The 14,113-nt window shown below is 45.2% G+C and overlaps 1 protein-coding gene across 5 annotated transcripts in view; it reads right to left on the reverse strand.

Annotated features, from left to right (window-relative positions):
* The window catches only part of LOC144108902 (THAP domain-containing protein 11-like), a 32,037-nt gene extending 18,753 nt beyond the window's left edge, over positions 1 to 13,284 (reverse strand). The window contains exons 1-3 of one of the 5 annotated variants that reach the window (XR_013309542.1): positions 13,024 to 13,282; positions 12,778 to 12,945; positions 8,522 to 8,666 (exon numbers count right to left, since the gene is read on the reverse strand). Coding sequence is in view for 3 of the 5 variants with exons in the window: in XM_077642136.1 (XP_077498262.1) it covers positions 8,522 to 8,666; positions 12,778 to 12,945; positions 13,024 to 13,169 (459 nt within the window). In the remaining 2 variants the exon portion in view is untranslated. Of the gene's footprint in view, positions 1 to 8,521; positions 8,667 to 12,777; positions 12,946 to 13,023 lie in introns of all 5 variants that reach the window. The other 4 variants (XR_013309541.1, XM_077642136.1, XM_077642137.1 and 1 more) reach the window with 4 other exon arrangements.
* Between the last annotated feature and the right edge of the window lie 829 nt (positions 13,285 to 14,113).

Consider the following 14,113-nt stretch of genomic DNA (forward strand, 5'->3'; position numbering starts at 1 on the left):
GCGCTCTTTCGGAGCCACATGGTAAGGATTTTGTCGAATCGGGCGAATCGCGTCATCCGTGATAATGCGATGTTTGGTCAAAGATGTTTGAGACCCGCGATTCTGAAGCAAAACAGTCTCGAAAGTGATTTATGAGATCCAAAAGACGTTCCCGTTCTGAAGACGACAGATTTGGGCTCACACCGACTATGGGTGCGGGCACCTTGCTCACTGATCCTTCCGGTTGCAGCACGAAATAGTCTTGGTGACTTGAGACGCTATCGAAGAAGGCCACAGTTGTGCCTTTCGGAATTTTCAGACGCTCGTCGCTGAAGTTTGTCAGCAGCACTTCGGTGTGCCCATTGGTCAAACTGACTAGTCCTCGAGCTATAGAAACACCTTGGCTGAGTAGCAGGGTGACGGCCCGTTCGGCGACGCCATCACCGGTATGCGCCACGTCGCACTTCACTTCAACAAGAGAGCACGATTGCGGAGGTAATGTCACCCCTTCATTGGCAACTCGTAAGGGCATCAGTGGTACTTGCGCATAACCAAGGTCTCCATGATTTTTGGTGAAGGCAACGACGTTGTCCTGAAAGCTGATCACAGCCCCATGAAGGCGCAGAAAGTCCATGCCCAAGGTGAGGTCTTTGCAACAGTCTGAGAGGATAACGAAGCTGCCAACGAACACTGAGTTTCCAATTCCTATGCGGGCAGTGCAATTCCCAGTCGGTGCCAATAGCTGACCCCCAGCACTTCTTATTACTGGCCCAGTCCATTCGGTTTTTACTTTGCGCAGCTTATCTGCCAGTTTTTGACTAATGATTGAAAAATCCGCCCCGGTATCCACCACAGCGTGTACCTCCAGCCCATCAATGCAAACGGCGAGGTCAGCGCTAACGTCGTCTGGGTTGCTCGTCTCTCTCGGCATTTGCGGCGGAAGTGCGGTAAGGTCGGCGCTGTTATTTTTGTCATCTGGGCTGCTTATCTGGTTCGGCATGTTCGGCGCTAATGTAGGCGGCATTTTCGGTGGTAGTGCGGCAGCGTCAATGTGAACAGAGGCGTCACAATCATGGGTTGCGGTCGGCAGTTGCAGCGGTAGTGAGGGCTTTGAAACTTTTCGACTGGTTGCAACCTCCCCTCGCGAGGTTGCGGCGGTTTCCCCGGCGAGGGCTCGGGGTCTGCCGTCCGCTAACGTCAGCATCGCTACGACGCGTCGACGCGTCGATGAAGAATAACACCGTGGAGATGGGGAGAGGCGGCGGAAGCCCGGTGAGTCGGCTTCCCTGCTGAACAGCGGGTCCTCGGGTTAGGCACGGCCAGCGTCGAAATGGCGTCGAGCAGAACCAGGCGGAAAGGCCTGCCCCTCTTGGCGGTAGCGGCAGTACCGATACACATGGCCAGGCTGTCCGCAGAAGAAGCAGAGTGGTCGGCTGTCATAAGAGCACCACAGGTCAGTTCGGCGCGGCTGAGGGCGGCCGGGACGTGCCCACTGAGGCTCCTGGAAGAACCGCGTCTGCTGACGGCTCGCTGAGCTCGGTGGGGCGTGGTCTGGCGGCGGACGACAAAGAACTTCCACATAGCTCGCGGGTTGCGGCTCCGGCTCATAGTAAGACGCCGTGTTGACGGCCGTGTTGCTGTTGGGTTGGGGCACGTGGTATGGTTCGCAAACGGCTGCCGCGCTGTCAACTGGATGAGACTCGTGGTATGGTGCAGACGGTGACAGAGCATGCCGGAGCTCTTTCCTAACGGCTGCTGCGACGGCCTCCAGTGACTGAACACTCGTAGCAGTAATTCGCTGCAGCTCCTCAAGGACAATTTCTCGAATGAGGTCTTGAAGAGTGTTCCCATCGGTTGCAGTGAACGCCGCCGCAGTCGGTGGAACACCGGTGAAAGGTCGGTCGTGCTGGCGGCACCGTTCTTGGAGGGCTCGCTCTATAGCTGTAGCGTCCTTGACGAACTCACTGACGGTTTGAGGTGGGTTGCACACCAAGCTGGCAAACACCTGCTCCTTGACGCCATGCATGAGATGTAGCTTCCTTTGCTCAGTCATATTGGGGTCGGCACGGCAAAAAAGTCGAGCCATGTCTTCCGCAAACATAGCTACGCTTTCATTTGGCTTCTGGACGTGCACTTCAAGCAGGCGCAGCGCATTCTCTCGTCGATCAGTAGTGGCAAAAGTGTCCACCAGCTGGCGGCAGAAGTCATTCCATGTGGACAAGCTGGCCTCGTGGTTTTCATACCAAGTTCTAGCAGTATCCTGAAGTGCAAAATAAACATTGCAAAGCTTCTGGTCCATGCACAACTGGTTGAACTTGGCCACTCATTCAAACTGGTCGAGCCAGTCTTCCACATCTTCAAACGCGTTCCCGCGGAAGCACTCCGGTACCTTGGTGTTGTGAAGAGTCACCGACGTAGGGGTGGGAGGTGCCATGGCTTGGAAGACCCGGCGAAGTTTGACGTTTGAAGAGTCGCCCGGTAGATGGTTGTACTCCGGGGAAAGGCCTAGACGTCGGCGGCTAGCGCGATGGACAGGCGTGTCAATGTCCGGGACTCGCTGTGGACTGCCGGAAGGAGTCCTGTGCATACCCAGTATGCTCCACCAGTGTCAGGACTCGGTAGAACCCCCGAGGAGAGCTGAAGGTAAAACGGTTTACTGGTTAACCAGAAAAAGTCCCTGCGCACTTCAGCTTCTTCTTTTTCTTGCCTGGCGCTCGTAGACCAAGTCTTCATCTTTGGCGTCTTCTTGCATGCGGCAATATTATTGGTACATACACATTTGCTCTTTGCCTCTGTTTAATAAGTTGCGATCATGACACGGGCGGAAGCTTGTGCAATTGATTTTAGAGCTGTCATTGCATTTTAACATGTCAATAAGTGACATTTGAGCCCGGATGCAGTTGTGCACATTTTGACCACTGCTATTGATTTCGCTTCCATCGAAATGCTGTCGCCGCGACCGAGAATTTAACCCATAACTCCATGCGCGGCTGCCAAACGCTGTTAACTTGTTGAAATTTTTCGTTACAGGATTTAACGAAAAGGTAAAAATGATGACACATTGGGCTTTAACTCTGCAAAGAATGGCGTGTGTATGCCATCAGCACTGCTCACTCAATTGCATTTCTTGTTAGAGCCCAGCACATTGCTACATATAAGGAAGGAAAAGTTTGTGGAGGGGTCGAGACATAGCTATTTGCAGGTATGAATAAAGCTTTGCTTTGTTGCAATATCTGCTGACTAATTCACTTTAAAGGTTAGCCTCACTGAATTTCAGTTTGGTGTTTACAAGTCAGAATGCTATATTACTAGTTGAGGTCTACTTGATTGCAAAAACATCTTATTTTTATGAGGGTGCATCAGATTCTTTTTTTTTCTGTTTTTAGGAACTTATGAACCTGCAAGGCGACGCCTCGATCGAGCGCAGTTTACATCAGATCTGGCATCCAGTGATGAAAAAAACAAGAGGCGGCGTATATTTAAGCCAAAGCGGTTTTTGGTGGAATTGCACTCGGATGAGCAGGGTCCACCAAAATGAAGGATTCTTGAAGGCAGCACCCGCTTTTGATAGCTATCCTGCAGTGCCAACAGAATTTCCAGCACCATGCACATCAGGTCAGTATGATCTAGTTTGCTGAGCTGAGGCATGTCAAATTCCATTGGTACAAAATAGGCCTGCCAGAATAATGGACAATACTTATTAATATTGGTCACTTCTTAATTTTGTTTCAGGTGGCACATCACAGCCTTTTGTAAAAGAACTTGCACATGGTATTTGCTTTTTGTGGTATTGAAAGTATGAGTGAACTTGGCTGACACACCTGATATTTGGCTTTCAGATGCCAGTCTGCGCAATGCGGCCTTAAGGGACACAGGTGTAACAGGTTAGTTTAAACTAGCTTTATTGTTTTTATGAAAAAGATGTGGTATCTAATCTGTTTGTACTCTCTAGCACATCCACCAGTGCCAGAGGCCATCCTGGAAGCAGGTATGTTTCAGCCCATGTCTTTGTGGCGTAAATTTTTGAGTTAGCATTACTTTGTGCGTTATGGTTATGTAATCATATTTATTGAATCCATAGAAGCCTTACATCCCATGTTCTCTTATGTTCACTCCTAGCGTTCCAGAAGCAGGTCTTGCAGAGTTTGCAAGTGATGCAACACATGATTGAACAAGTACAAGACCGGCTTGACAAGCTGTCAGCAGTGCACATCCCTGACAGCAATGAGCGAATGCCTGCCTTGATGTCAGGAGCATTCCAGGATTTGGAAGAGTTTCAGATATTTTATGCTCACACCAAGGCAATCAAAGAGCAACTGGTAAGACCTCGGGCCATTGTGAAATGAAATATTTATTAGTTGAAAACCACTGATTAGATGTCATTAATATTTGTAAGCTGGTTATGCTTCACTATATTGTAAGAATGTGCTCAGTGCTTTGATGTATGAAAATAGGAAATACTTCCGCACTGACAGGAACTTGCAGAATACAGTGTCATGCATATCAATAGACACAAGTAATACCAAATTTGTCGAACGGAACTTAAAGTTGGGTCTGAAGTATCAAGGTATACAAGTGGTATGCTTGTCTTTTTTGAAGTTGCATGATAAATTGTCGGAAGTGCAAATACTTCAGTCTGCGTTTTCATGGCAACTGAAGACCATGCATTGTGCTCTTCTTCTTGGCCGGGATTGATTTTTGCACATATGCTTTTGAGTTTCTGAAGCGCGGAAAATACAACAGAAACTCCATACTTTTCTGCCATTTTTTTTAACCTGTGCGACAAGGTATGCACATGTGGCAAAACAACACGTCTCTTCTCTTGTGTGCTCTTACCCTGCCACGCCACGCATGGTCTTGTGGCGTGAGGCACAAGAACATGCTTGTGGCATGTGTTGAAGGCGTGGTTTATAAAATACTACTGTTTTGCAGCAGGGCCTATGTTGGCCAGACAGGAAGGTGCTTAATTGAGCGGTTGCGGGAGCACAATTACAACAACTCTCTGGTCAGTTCCCCTGGCAACCTCGCAGCACACTGCGCCGTGCACAAGTGCGAACCTCAACTGGTCAGAACGGTAGTTCTTAGATCGAAGGACAAGACCACAAAGAAATTGTGGGAAGCATTTTGCATGGCTTCCGAAAAGGACAGTGCCTGGTTCGTTAGCGACACGTCTATTGTTTTAACAAAAAAAGAATTGTTTTTAGACAGTCATTTGTGAAATTCATGACTTGCAAGGATAGTTTATATCTCGCATGGTTTAAGTGATTGCTTTACTATCTTGGCTGGTTCTAATGCTTTCATGTTTGTGTGTCCCATGATTAGACGCATATAAATATGCGCCATGTCGAAAATACACTCAATTGAAAGTTTGCGCTTGTCTCTCGTGGTGTTCTGATGTGGTGTTGTCCGTTGTCTTGATTATAGCACTCCCCAGTCTCAATATGTACGACCAACTAGCCCCCTACAAAGTTTTACATGTTGGCTACTTCTGGTATACTTCTTACTTCTGTTTTAAAGTTGCAGAATATGACCACAATTGTTGACTCAGTCAGATTTCACCAGCTACAGTTTCTTGATGAACTTGCCATTTGTTTAGGAGTTGAATTCTTGACATGAAACACAAATACCCCTGCATTCCTTTTTTCCAGCTTCGGGGGTTTCAGTCCCTGGGGGGAACTACTGCAGCAAGTGCCACCAAAAGGATTTTGGCTTATTTGATGAATGATGGAGTCGCCCAACATTACAGTTGGATTGGGAATAAAGGGAAACTGAAATTCTGTGACCTTAATATGACACCACTGATAATGGGTAAGTACTTCAGCAAAGTTTTCACAGATTCACATTAGTACTGGCCTATTCTGCTACAGTAGAACCTCATTATAACACACAAGTTATGCCGAAATAATGAACATGACAAAGTAATTAAGGTGCTCCATCGACATTGTTCAAACGAGGTTCAACTGTACTGGCAATGCATTTCCTTAGACGAAATGAACCCTACTGCTCATAAAGGAGCTGGGTCTAAATTTTATTTCATGCGCAGTGTATTGAGTAATTTAGGTTCTTAATGGTGGTAAAATAACTTTGGTATCTGCTTTGCAATTTTTTATATTTATCCAGTACTAAACTGGCAGCTGTACACTGCAGTTCTGACAGTGTTTCCTAATACTTGTCACATGGTGTTCACGAGACGAGAGAAGACAGACGGCAATATTTTGACCATTCATTTCAATGCTGTGAAGTTCAATAAGCTGTTTAGTACAACAGTAAGCGAAATTGAAGGGGTCATTAAAAAGTGGCTTCAGCACACTTCGCCCCGGTTGAAGCTTAGGGAGGAGACGCATCAAGAAGAAGGAGGTAAGCTGCATATTTCAAGAATGAGTCTTATGTGCACAGTAAAGATCAACAGAATACAAGTTCACACCTAACCTGGTGTTGGCAAAACTTGTATGCCTGTAATTGTGCTGCCCACATCCTGTTTGGGAAGAAACTAGTGGCTATCAGTCTCCACAAGCAAAGTTTGTACATGAGTATCTCATGGAATACTGATACTTGTTATTTCAACTGTAAGGTGTCTGCTTGCGTTGCTGCTGATGAGTTAATTTTTTGATGTCCAGAGTAGCTTATTGAACATGGTTTCCTTCATAGGCATCCTCTTAATTTTCTTCATATTTGTGACATATGTGTTAAATGTGATATCACTACTGTTTAACACTATATACATGTGTATGTGTTTCTGTATTCACAGGCCACCAGTGCACAGTCCCGGCTCAATGAAGTTTAGGCACCTTTTGAGGAATTTAAGAAAGAAAAACAGCACACAACTCGGGACAAGAACACGACAACACAACTCGCTGACCAACAACTCAATTTTATTCTAACAGAAGCGAAATATATGCAGCTGGAAAAAGAGTGAGAAACAACACAACATTTTAGACAACCTTGATACAAAAACTGCAATCGTAGGTGCGCTGTGCAGGTCGAAAGGAGAAATAGCATCATTCGTTTTCAAGCAGCTTTACAGATGGCTTCTTGACGCAGCTTTGGTCTCTCTGCTGAAGATTAGCGCTTCCAAGATTTCCGTTGCTATCTCTGTATTTCTTAATTACGCTCGTGTTGTCCAGGAAAGGTACACAGTTTTTGGGTAGCAGTTCTTGCAGTATATGGCTAGATTGCTGCCTGTACCTGTTTTATTCAATCTGGCGTGCTTGCTTAGTGTGGTGTTCAGAGAGCAGGCGCCTACAGTGATTGCACCTCTCGTATCAGGGTTGTCTAAAATGTTTCGTCTTTTGTTGTTTCTCATACCTTTTTTGGGCGGAATATATTTTGCTTCTGGCAGAATAAAATGGAGTAAACAGTCAGCACGTTGTGTCATTGTGTTCTTTCTCGTCCCGTGTTCTGTGGTGTTTTTCCTTAACTTTTTTTCCCTTCTTTGAACCTTTAAAACCTTTTGAAATCATGTAAATTTGGAAATAAATTTGACTATACACAGGAAAAACCTTTCTTGGTGTTTTTTCTTGGTCACTACAAAGTATTGTGGTGATATAAAACACAGCATTATCCAAAATGATTTGGTGGAGACCCTCGAAACTTAAGTATATTTGCAATCAGGGAGCAGTATCTCATTATAATGTCCACCCAAGTACAGCCTCGTGGCTAGAAAGGAGAGGTATACAGACTTCACAGAAGTGTCACATCTGAACTAAACCAAAATTGCTGTTAAGGCTGTATAGCTTTCCTTTATAGCCATATGCTTGCACGTGCTACTATGAAGCTCCCAGCATCTAAAAAAAATATTGCCTAAATGTCTACCTAATGTCATTGCATATTGCATCAATATTATATGTGGACATGCTGCGAATTTTCTATGAATGTCCACTCTTATTAAAATGGACATTGTGTGGATCTTATGTCAATGTAATATTGATGTTTGTAGACATCATATAGACATTATATATCTTGTGGCAGATATTTACTACATGTCCACTAGATATTAGCTGCTTGGCTGGGGTACTTGCACCGAGACGCAGTCTTCAGCCACTCCCTGATGAGAGCATAGCTTTATATAAAAGGCACTTGCGAGTTAGTTAAAAAGATCATGTGCATGACCTTAGCAGTATTAATTTGCATCAACCATTGCCTACACCATACAGGTAACTTACCAAGGTCTTCTTGAATATCCTCGCAGCCTGATGCATTTCTTGTTAAATATAGCTGCACCTAGAAAACAATTACACTACCAATTTAATGATTTGATCAATGCTAGTATTAAAAAAAAACATTCCCCAAAGAAGCACAGCAGTCTTTTGGGCAAGTTGGTTCATACTAGTACTAGAACTAGCTGATATCATGACCAGGAACGTAGACAAAAAAACATGCAACAAGGACAGTGCACGGCCTAGTTATTGTGCTCTTTTGACTACATTTCTGCTCATGTTGCAGCTAGTTCTACTAAACATTCCCCAATGCCACCCTGGAAGCACTCTGCACAAGCATGACGAGCACTGTACCTACACACCCTTTGCAATAAAATCTCACTTACGTCAATAAACCGACGGTCCTCATCACTTATACCATTTTCAACTCTGCCGACATCTCTGCAACTGTGCTTATTTCTTGCATCCATAGACTTGCCTTTCATGGCTTCGTGTCCCTTGCTGTCACTTCGGCTTTCACGGCCATCCAGCCTGCACAAGTATTTCTTTCTGCTCTAATAATAATTGCACAAATGCTGCAAGAAACGAGAAATGAACATAATAACAGCGACGTAAAAATTCGCAATGACACTAAATGGCCATTTGACAGACGATGGTCATGTCAACATTAAAAGCCTCAGAGCCCATTCACAGCTGCAAGTCGCGAAAGGCCTGCAACCGACCAGCTGCCACAACCAGGGAGCAGCTCAATGGCCCCCGACGTTCACACTAGCAAGCGTGGCCTGCAGATTGCCTGCTCATTTGGTTCGTGTTCAAAATGAACTCTCTGTAATAACATCGGTCATGCGCTCACGGGCTTTTTGACTGCTTTGACTGGATCTCCCACATTTCCACACATCCCTCACTACTCGTCACAGTGATGGCCTGAGGAAGGCATTGTGGCATTTTCAACATGCACAGTGGCCATGCAAGCATTTGCAGCATGCTGGGTTCACCTATGTCCAAACTACATTCCAGAGGAACTACTTTATTCTACCATACAATCTGTCGCTATATCTAGCACCTAGTTGCCGATTACTTCAAAGTTAATCATTGCTTTGTCGCCACTGGTCGAATCAGACTCCTACCACACTTGTAAATGAAGTCATCTTTGGTTCCATCTATTGAATTTGGTATTCCTGCAACTTTAAAACTTCTAACAATGTTCGGGGACACCACACCCCAAAAACTCAACATCCACTAGCAGACAAGCTGAAGCTATGCTCTTTTTAACTGTCCTGTCGGAGTCACTTTGTGGTCAGCCGTTGCTATCTACACAGAGTACAGGTATCTGAATTGTGTTTTAAATGGCTCACAGCCACATAGAAATGAATGCTGGAAGATGGTAATAGTAAGACAGTACTAGCAGCAGGCAGGTGTAAACTGACAGAGTGCTGTGTAAGGAAATTTATATACGCATGAAACGTAGCAGCTCTTTGCACTTTTTTTATTTTAAAAATTATCACTCCCAAGAAAATATATTCAGCCTGAGTGTGAGCAATTGCCAGAGCAATGGCGGCTTCTTCCACCTCGACTGGTTGAACTACCCGGTCGAGAACGGCGCAACAAAAGAGGTTGTGGGCATTATCCGAGACTGCCACCGTGAAGGCAGGGCAGCCAGAGTATTCTGCCACATCTACATAAGCAGCATGAATCGAAGGTGGGTAGCGCTTATGAAGCGCCTTTGCTCTGGCCACCTGATGGTTGTGATTGTCGGTTTGATGGGTATTTTTCGGGAACAGTGGGATGCACAGACTGTCGCTGATGCAGTCTGGGGGTGGCTTCGTCGGGGTAGTGCATGCTGAATATATTTTCTCAGACTCAAAAACAGCGATCCTTAACTTTGCTATGCGCTATGCAAATCCACACTTACCATATCCTCCAATTCATCCTGCCTCCCTAATGCATAATCACCATCCTATGGGTTCCAGCGCACTGTGGACACCCCAGGAATACAGCCTCCCATAGACACGCCCGAGCACTTGTCAAATGGCAGCGAACGGTCTACCTTTCTTTCGCAGCGCACGTGAATGCCAACTCACCTACCACGAAATTACTTTGCACTACTGCAATTCCCGCCTCAACTACACTACCCCTCATAAATCCCAGTGCCAGGCCGAGCAAGTTGTTTGGCGTCACTTACAAATGAGCACTATGCAGTCCCATTACCTTAATTCCCTAATTCATTCAGGTGATGCTTCTCCCCATTGTCATCCCTGCACGAGCCCGCGAGCAGACTTTATTCATACATACGGTAATTGCCCCAACAGCCCTACTCCCCCTGGTCGAGGAGGCTGAGCAACAGGAGCAAATGGAGGCTGCTCTGCGCAGCTCATGGCCAGAATATCAAATCCGGATCGTACGCTGGGCCATGAGGGGCAGAATCCCAGGGGCATTCGGCCACGTAGAGCGGCCTGGAGGTCCACAGTCTCCCTCTTCCCCAACTCCATCCCCTCCTCCTCACCTGACCCAGTTCTTGGAGTCAATAAAGTTGTTTCTTCCTCCTATCACTCCCAAGTTGGGAGCTGTGACCCATTCACGAGTGCAGTTCTTCGTCGAATGTATACAGTATATATCAAGGCAACTCCGCAAGTCAGGCATGAACAAGGAGAGAAAAACAATGTTGCCACTGAATTTTGCTCTGTTGTAGACATGAGCAGCCACCCTCAGGAGGAACTAAAACGGTTCAGGGCTGCCCACGCAGATGCCTGCAGAACGTGACTTCACGTCTATTGCCATTTTAGTTACAATAATGTGTACACTCTAGAGCACATCTTGATCAATTTATGCCAATTTATGCCATAAATTACTACTTTTTAAGCTAAGCAAACTAAACCTTGGTCCAAGGCTTTTTTCCTGGCTCAAATATTTTCTTTGCAACAGTTCTCAATTCGTAACTGCTAACAATGCTACCTCCCCATCAACCCCCATCCGCTCTGGAGTGCCAGAGATCTGTTTTAGGCCCTATTTTATTTCTTATTGATATTAACGACCTACCTAGTTGCATATCCTTGAACATACACCTGTTCGCTGATGACTGCGTAATTTTTTGTGAAATTAAATACACTAAGAATGTGTGGGCTCTACAAAACAATCTCTCTTCTATATCAGGATGATGCAACTTATGGCTAATAGAAATTAATTCTTCCAAACACAAATTTTTACGTGTTTCCCGCGCATCATACACTACATGGGCATGTTATTTAAATAATAATACCATACTCGAGGCCGTCACGTCATATCGCTTCGGAGTTCATATATCTTCCTCTCTAAATTGGTCGCTCCACATTAACGCCATAATTAACAATGCTAATAGCATCCTAGGCTATCTACGCCAGAATTTCTGCAATTTTCCTACCTTCCTAAAACTCATGTTACATAAAACCCTTGTCTGTGGCAAACTAGAATACGCATCTGCAATTTGGGACCCCAGCTATGCAAATTCAATTAATGCACTCAAGCTTGTACAAAATAACGATGCTCGTTTCAGCCTACTAATTTTAATTGTACTGCTATTGTCATCTCCATGAAAATACGCTTAACCTTCCACTTTTAGCCTCCCGTAGAAAATTTTCATGGTTGTTTATTTCATAAAATTTTTTATAACTGTCCCAATCTATGCGATGAAATCATATCTCCTCCATCTTTCATCTCTCCATGGCTAGATCACGTTCACAAAATCGACATAACATGATACGAAACAAAAGCTTGTTCACAGTAGTTCATTCCCCATACATCAGCAGATTGGAACCACCTTCCCGAATTGGCCGCCTGCATTCAAGACAACCAGCGCTTCTGTAACAGTTTAGCTAACATTGTATTTAAAGCTCACAACAAATGTACTTATTATGCTTCATTACCTTTGTTTACCTTAGTTACCATTGTTAGTTCTCTTATCTTGCACTTCAGTTTATACTTCTTTTTCTGAATTGTATAACCAGGAACATGATGCTTGTGTTGAATTTTGTTTTTATTCTCTTTGCATATTTTGTAACCACTCCCCTCTGAAATGCCTTTGGCCCTGGGGGTACCAATAATAAATAAATTTCGTCTCATGCCAGGTCCCTCTTTGCTATTTTTGAACTATGCGTGTTGTTTTTCGAATAAAAACCGGTACTCCTTCAAAGCATTGGCGAGAAGTTCAGTGAAACACTCCATCTTGTCGTCCCGCCAATTGCGTGTTTGCCGCCAGCAATAGAAAACCAGATCAAGAATAAATTTTCGTTCACTCCCGAAGATCTGCCGATTTGTTTAGCGGTTTGCCACGCACGGTCGCAAGGCTGGAAAATCAAGCAGCGTGCTCTTGCAACTGTCACTTTTACAACAAAACGGCTCGCAAGTATGACTGGACCTTTCTCACGAGCTCACTTTTTAGACGCACACTGCACTTATGAATCTCTTTTCCTAGAATAATAAAAGAGGATAAAACAGGTTCCAATACTGCCAAGTGAACGCAATCACAGAAAAGTGAGAACTTATGAAAGCAAGCGGGTATTTCACATGCGGTGGTTTTGTCGGCGATGCATACCTCAAGCCGTTAACTTGCGCTCATCACTTAAATCGGAAAATGAAAAGAAGTAACAGATGCACAACCACTGCCTACCAGGAACGTCGGCCGTGAGTAAGAGATCCTCGTGCTGACTTGTAAACAGTCGGGAAGATGGAAGGGTGATAAGCCGGGTGCCCCTGTTCGTTCGCTTTTTTGTTTCCAACAAAATGTTTGCTGCATATTCTGGTGTGCGCCGAGGGTTTCCAGTTCGTGCCATTCACGCTGCAAAAAAGACGATCGATGGAGCGCTTGCCGTTTTTCGTCTTATTTGAAACTCAATTTTGTATTTGATATACTCACTTCTGCCGCCGAATGAGAGCTATCCATTGTTGCCGCCGAGATAGTTGGTAAGGTCTGCTGGGAAAACTATAAAACTTTGTCCCTGGTGAGTTCGTATACGTGCTTCTGCAGCCCACAACGCAGCAATTCATGTTTGACTTGGGCATATTTCTATATATTTGCAAACACTATTTCTAAGCACTCGGAATTGACAATTACGCCCCAACACGACCGCTACGCAAATCTCCTGCGATAAACCTGCGCTTTGCTGCTAGAGGCGCCCTCGTCAGCACTGGAATTAAGTTGGCCCGTCTGGACATAAAATTACTGTTGAACATGGTCAGGAACGACATAGTCAATTGGTAAATGCAGTTGCATTGTACCGGCAGCTGTCAACAACGTTCACTGTAGCAGCGGCAGGTTTCGTGCGAATTTACACATATAGCCAATGATAGCCGACATCGCGGCCATGGAAGACCAACGTGTGTGATTTACCGGGCAGCTTGAACTGTTTGAATCATAGAGTTTCTTGCTATCTTAGTAAGAAACTCTATGGGTTGAATTGTGTTAAAGCACGCAGTAACCGCATGCAGGAACTGCTTGGGCATTTCGTTTGTCCATTTTCGTAGTTGAATCTTCGAATTACCGACCCAGTATTGATGCTGAGAACTTGGGAAAGGGCTCGAAACGGCGCGCGCGCGCGCGCGAGGTCTTCCCGGGTGCAGTAGGCACGGTGAGTGGTTTCTTGAACCTGACTACAACTAGACCTGACGCAGTGTTGCCGAATCGTGGGAAATTTCCCATATCGTGGGAGAATCAAGCCACTGAGGGAAGAAGAGAATTTTGTTTACTAACCCACCGAAAACGTGGGAAATTTTGGTTTCGCTAAATACCGGTGTTCTAAATGTGCATTCTCGGGAAAATGTGCAGAGATGAAGGGAAAATGCCGTTATCATGGCGGCCTGACTAGTGTCGCGAGAAGAAATTTGGCTTGATATTTTCCTTTAATTTGCTGCCTAGCCTTGGATACACAGCCCTGGCCCATTCAGGTTAATTCAGGCTTCGAGTGCTGCGACCTTGGATTTCTTCAAGCTGTAGTGGTAGTGACCCT

This window comes from Amblyomma americanum, chromosome 10 (assembly GCF_052857255.1).
Source record: "Amblyomma americanum isolate KBUSLIRL-KWMA chromosome 10, ASM5285725v1, whole genome shotgun sequence".
In the NCBI taxonomy this organism is placed as follows: Eukaryota; Metazoa; Arthropoda; class Arachnida; order Ixodida; family Ixodidae; genus Amblyomma; species Amblyomma americanum.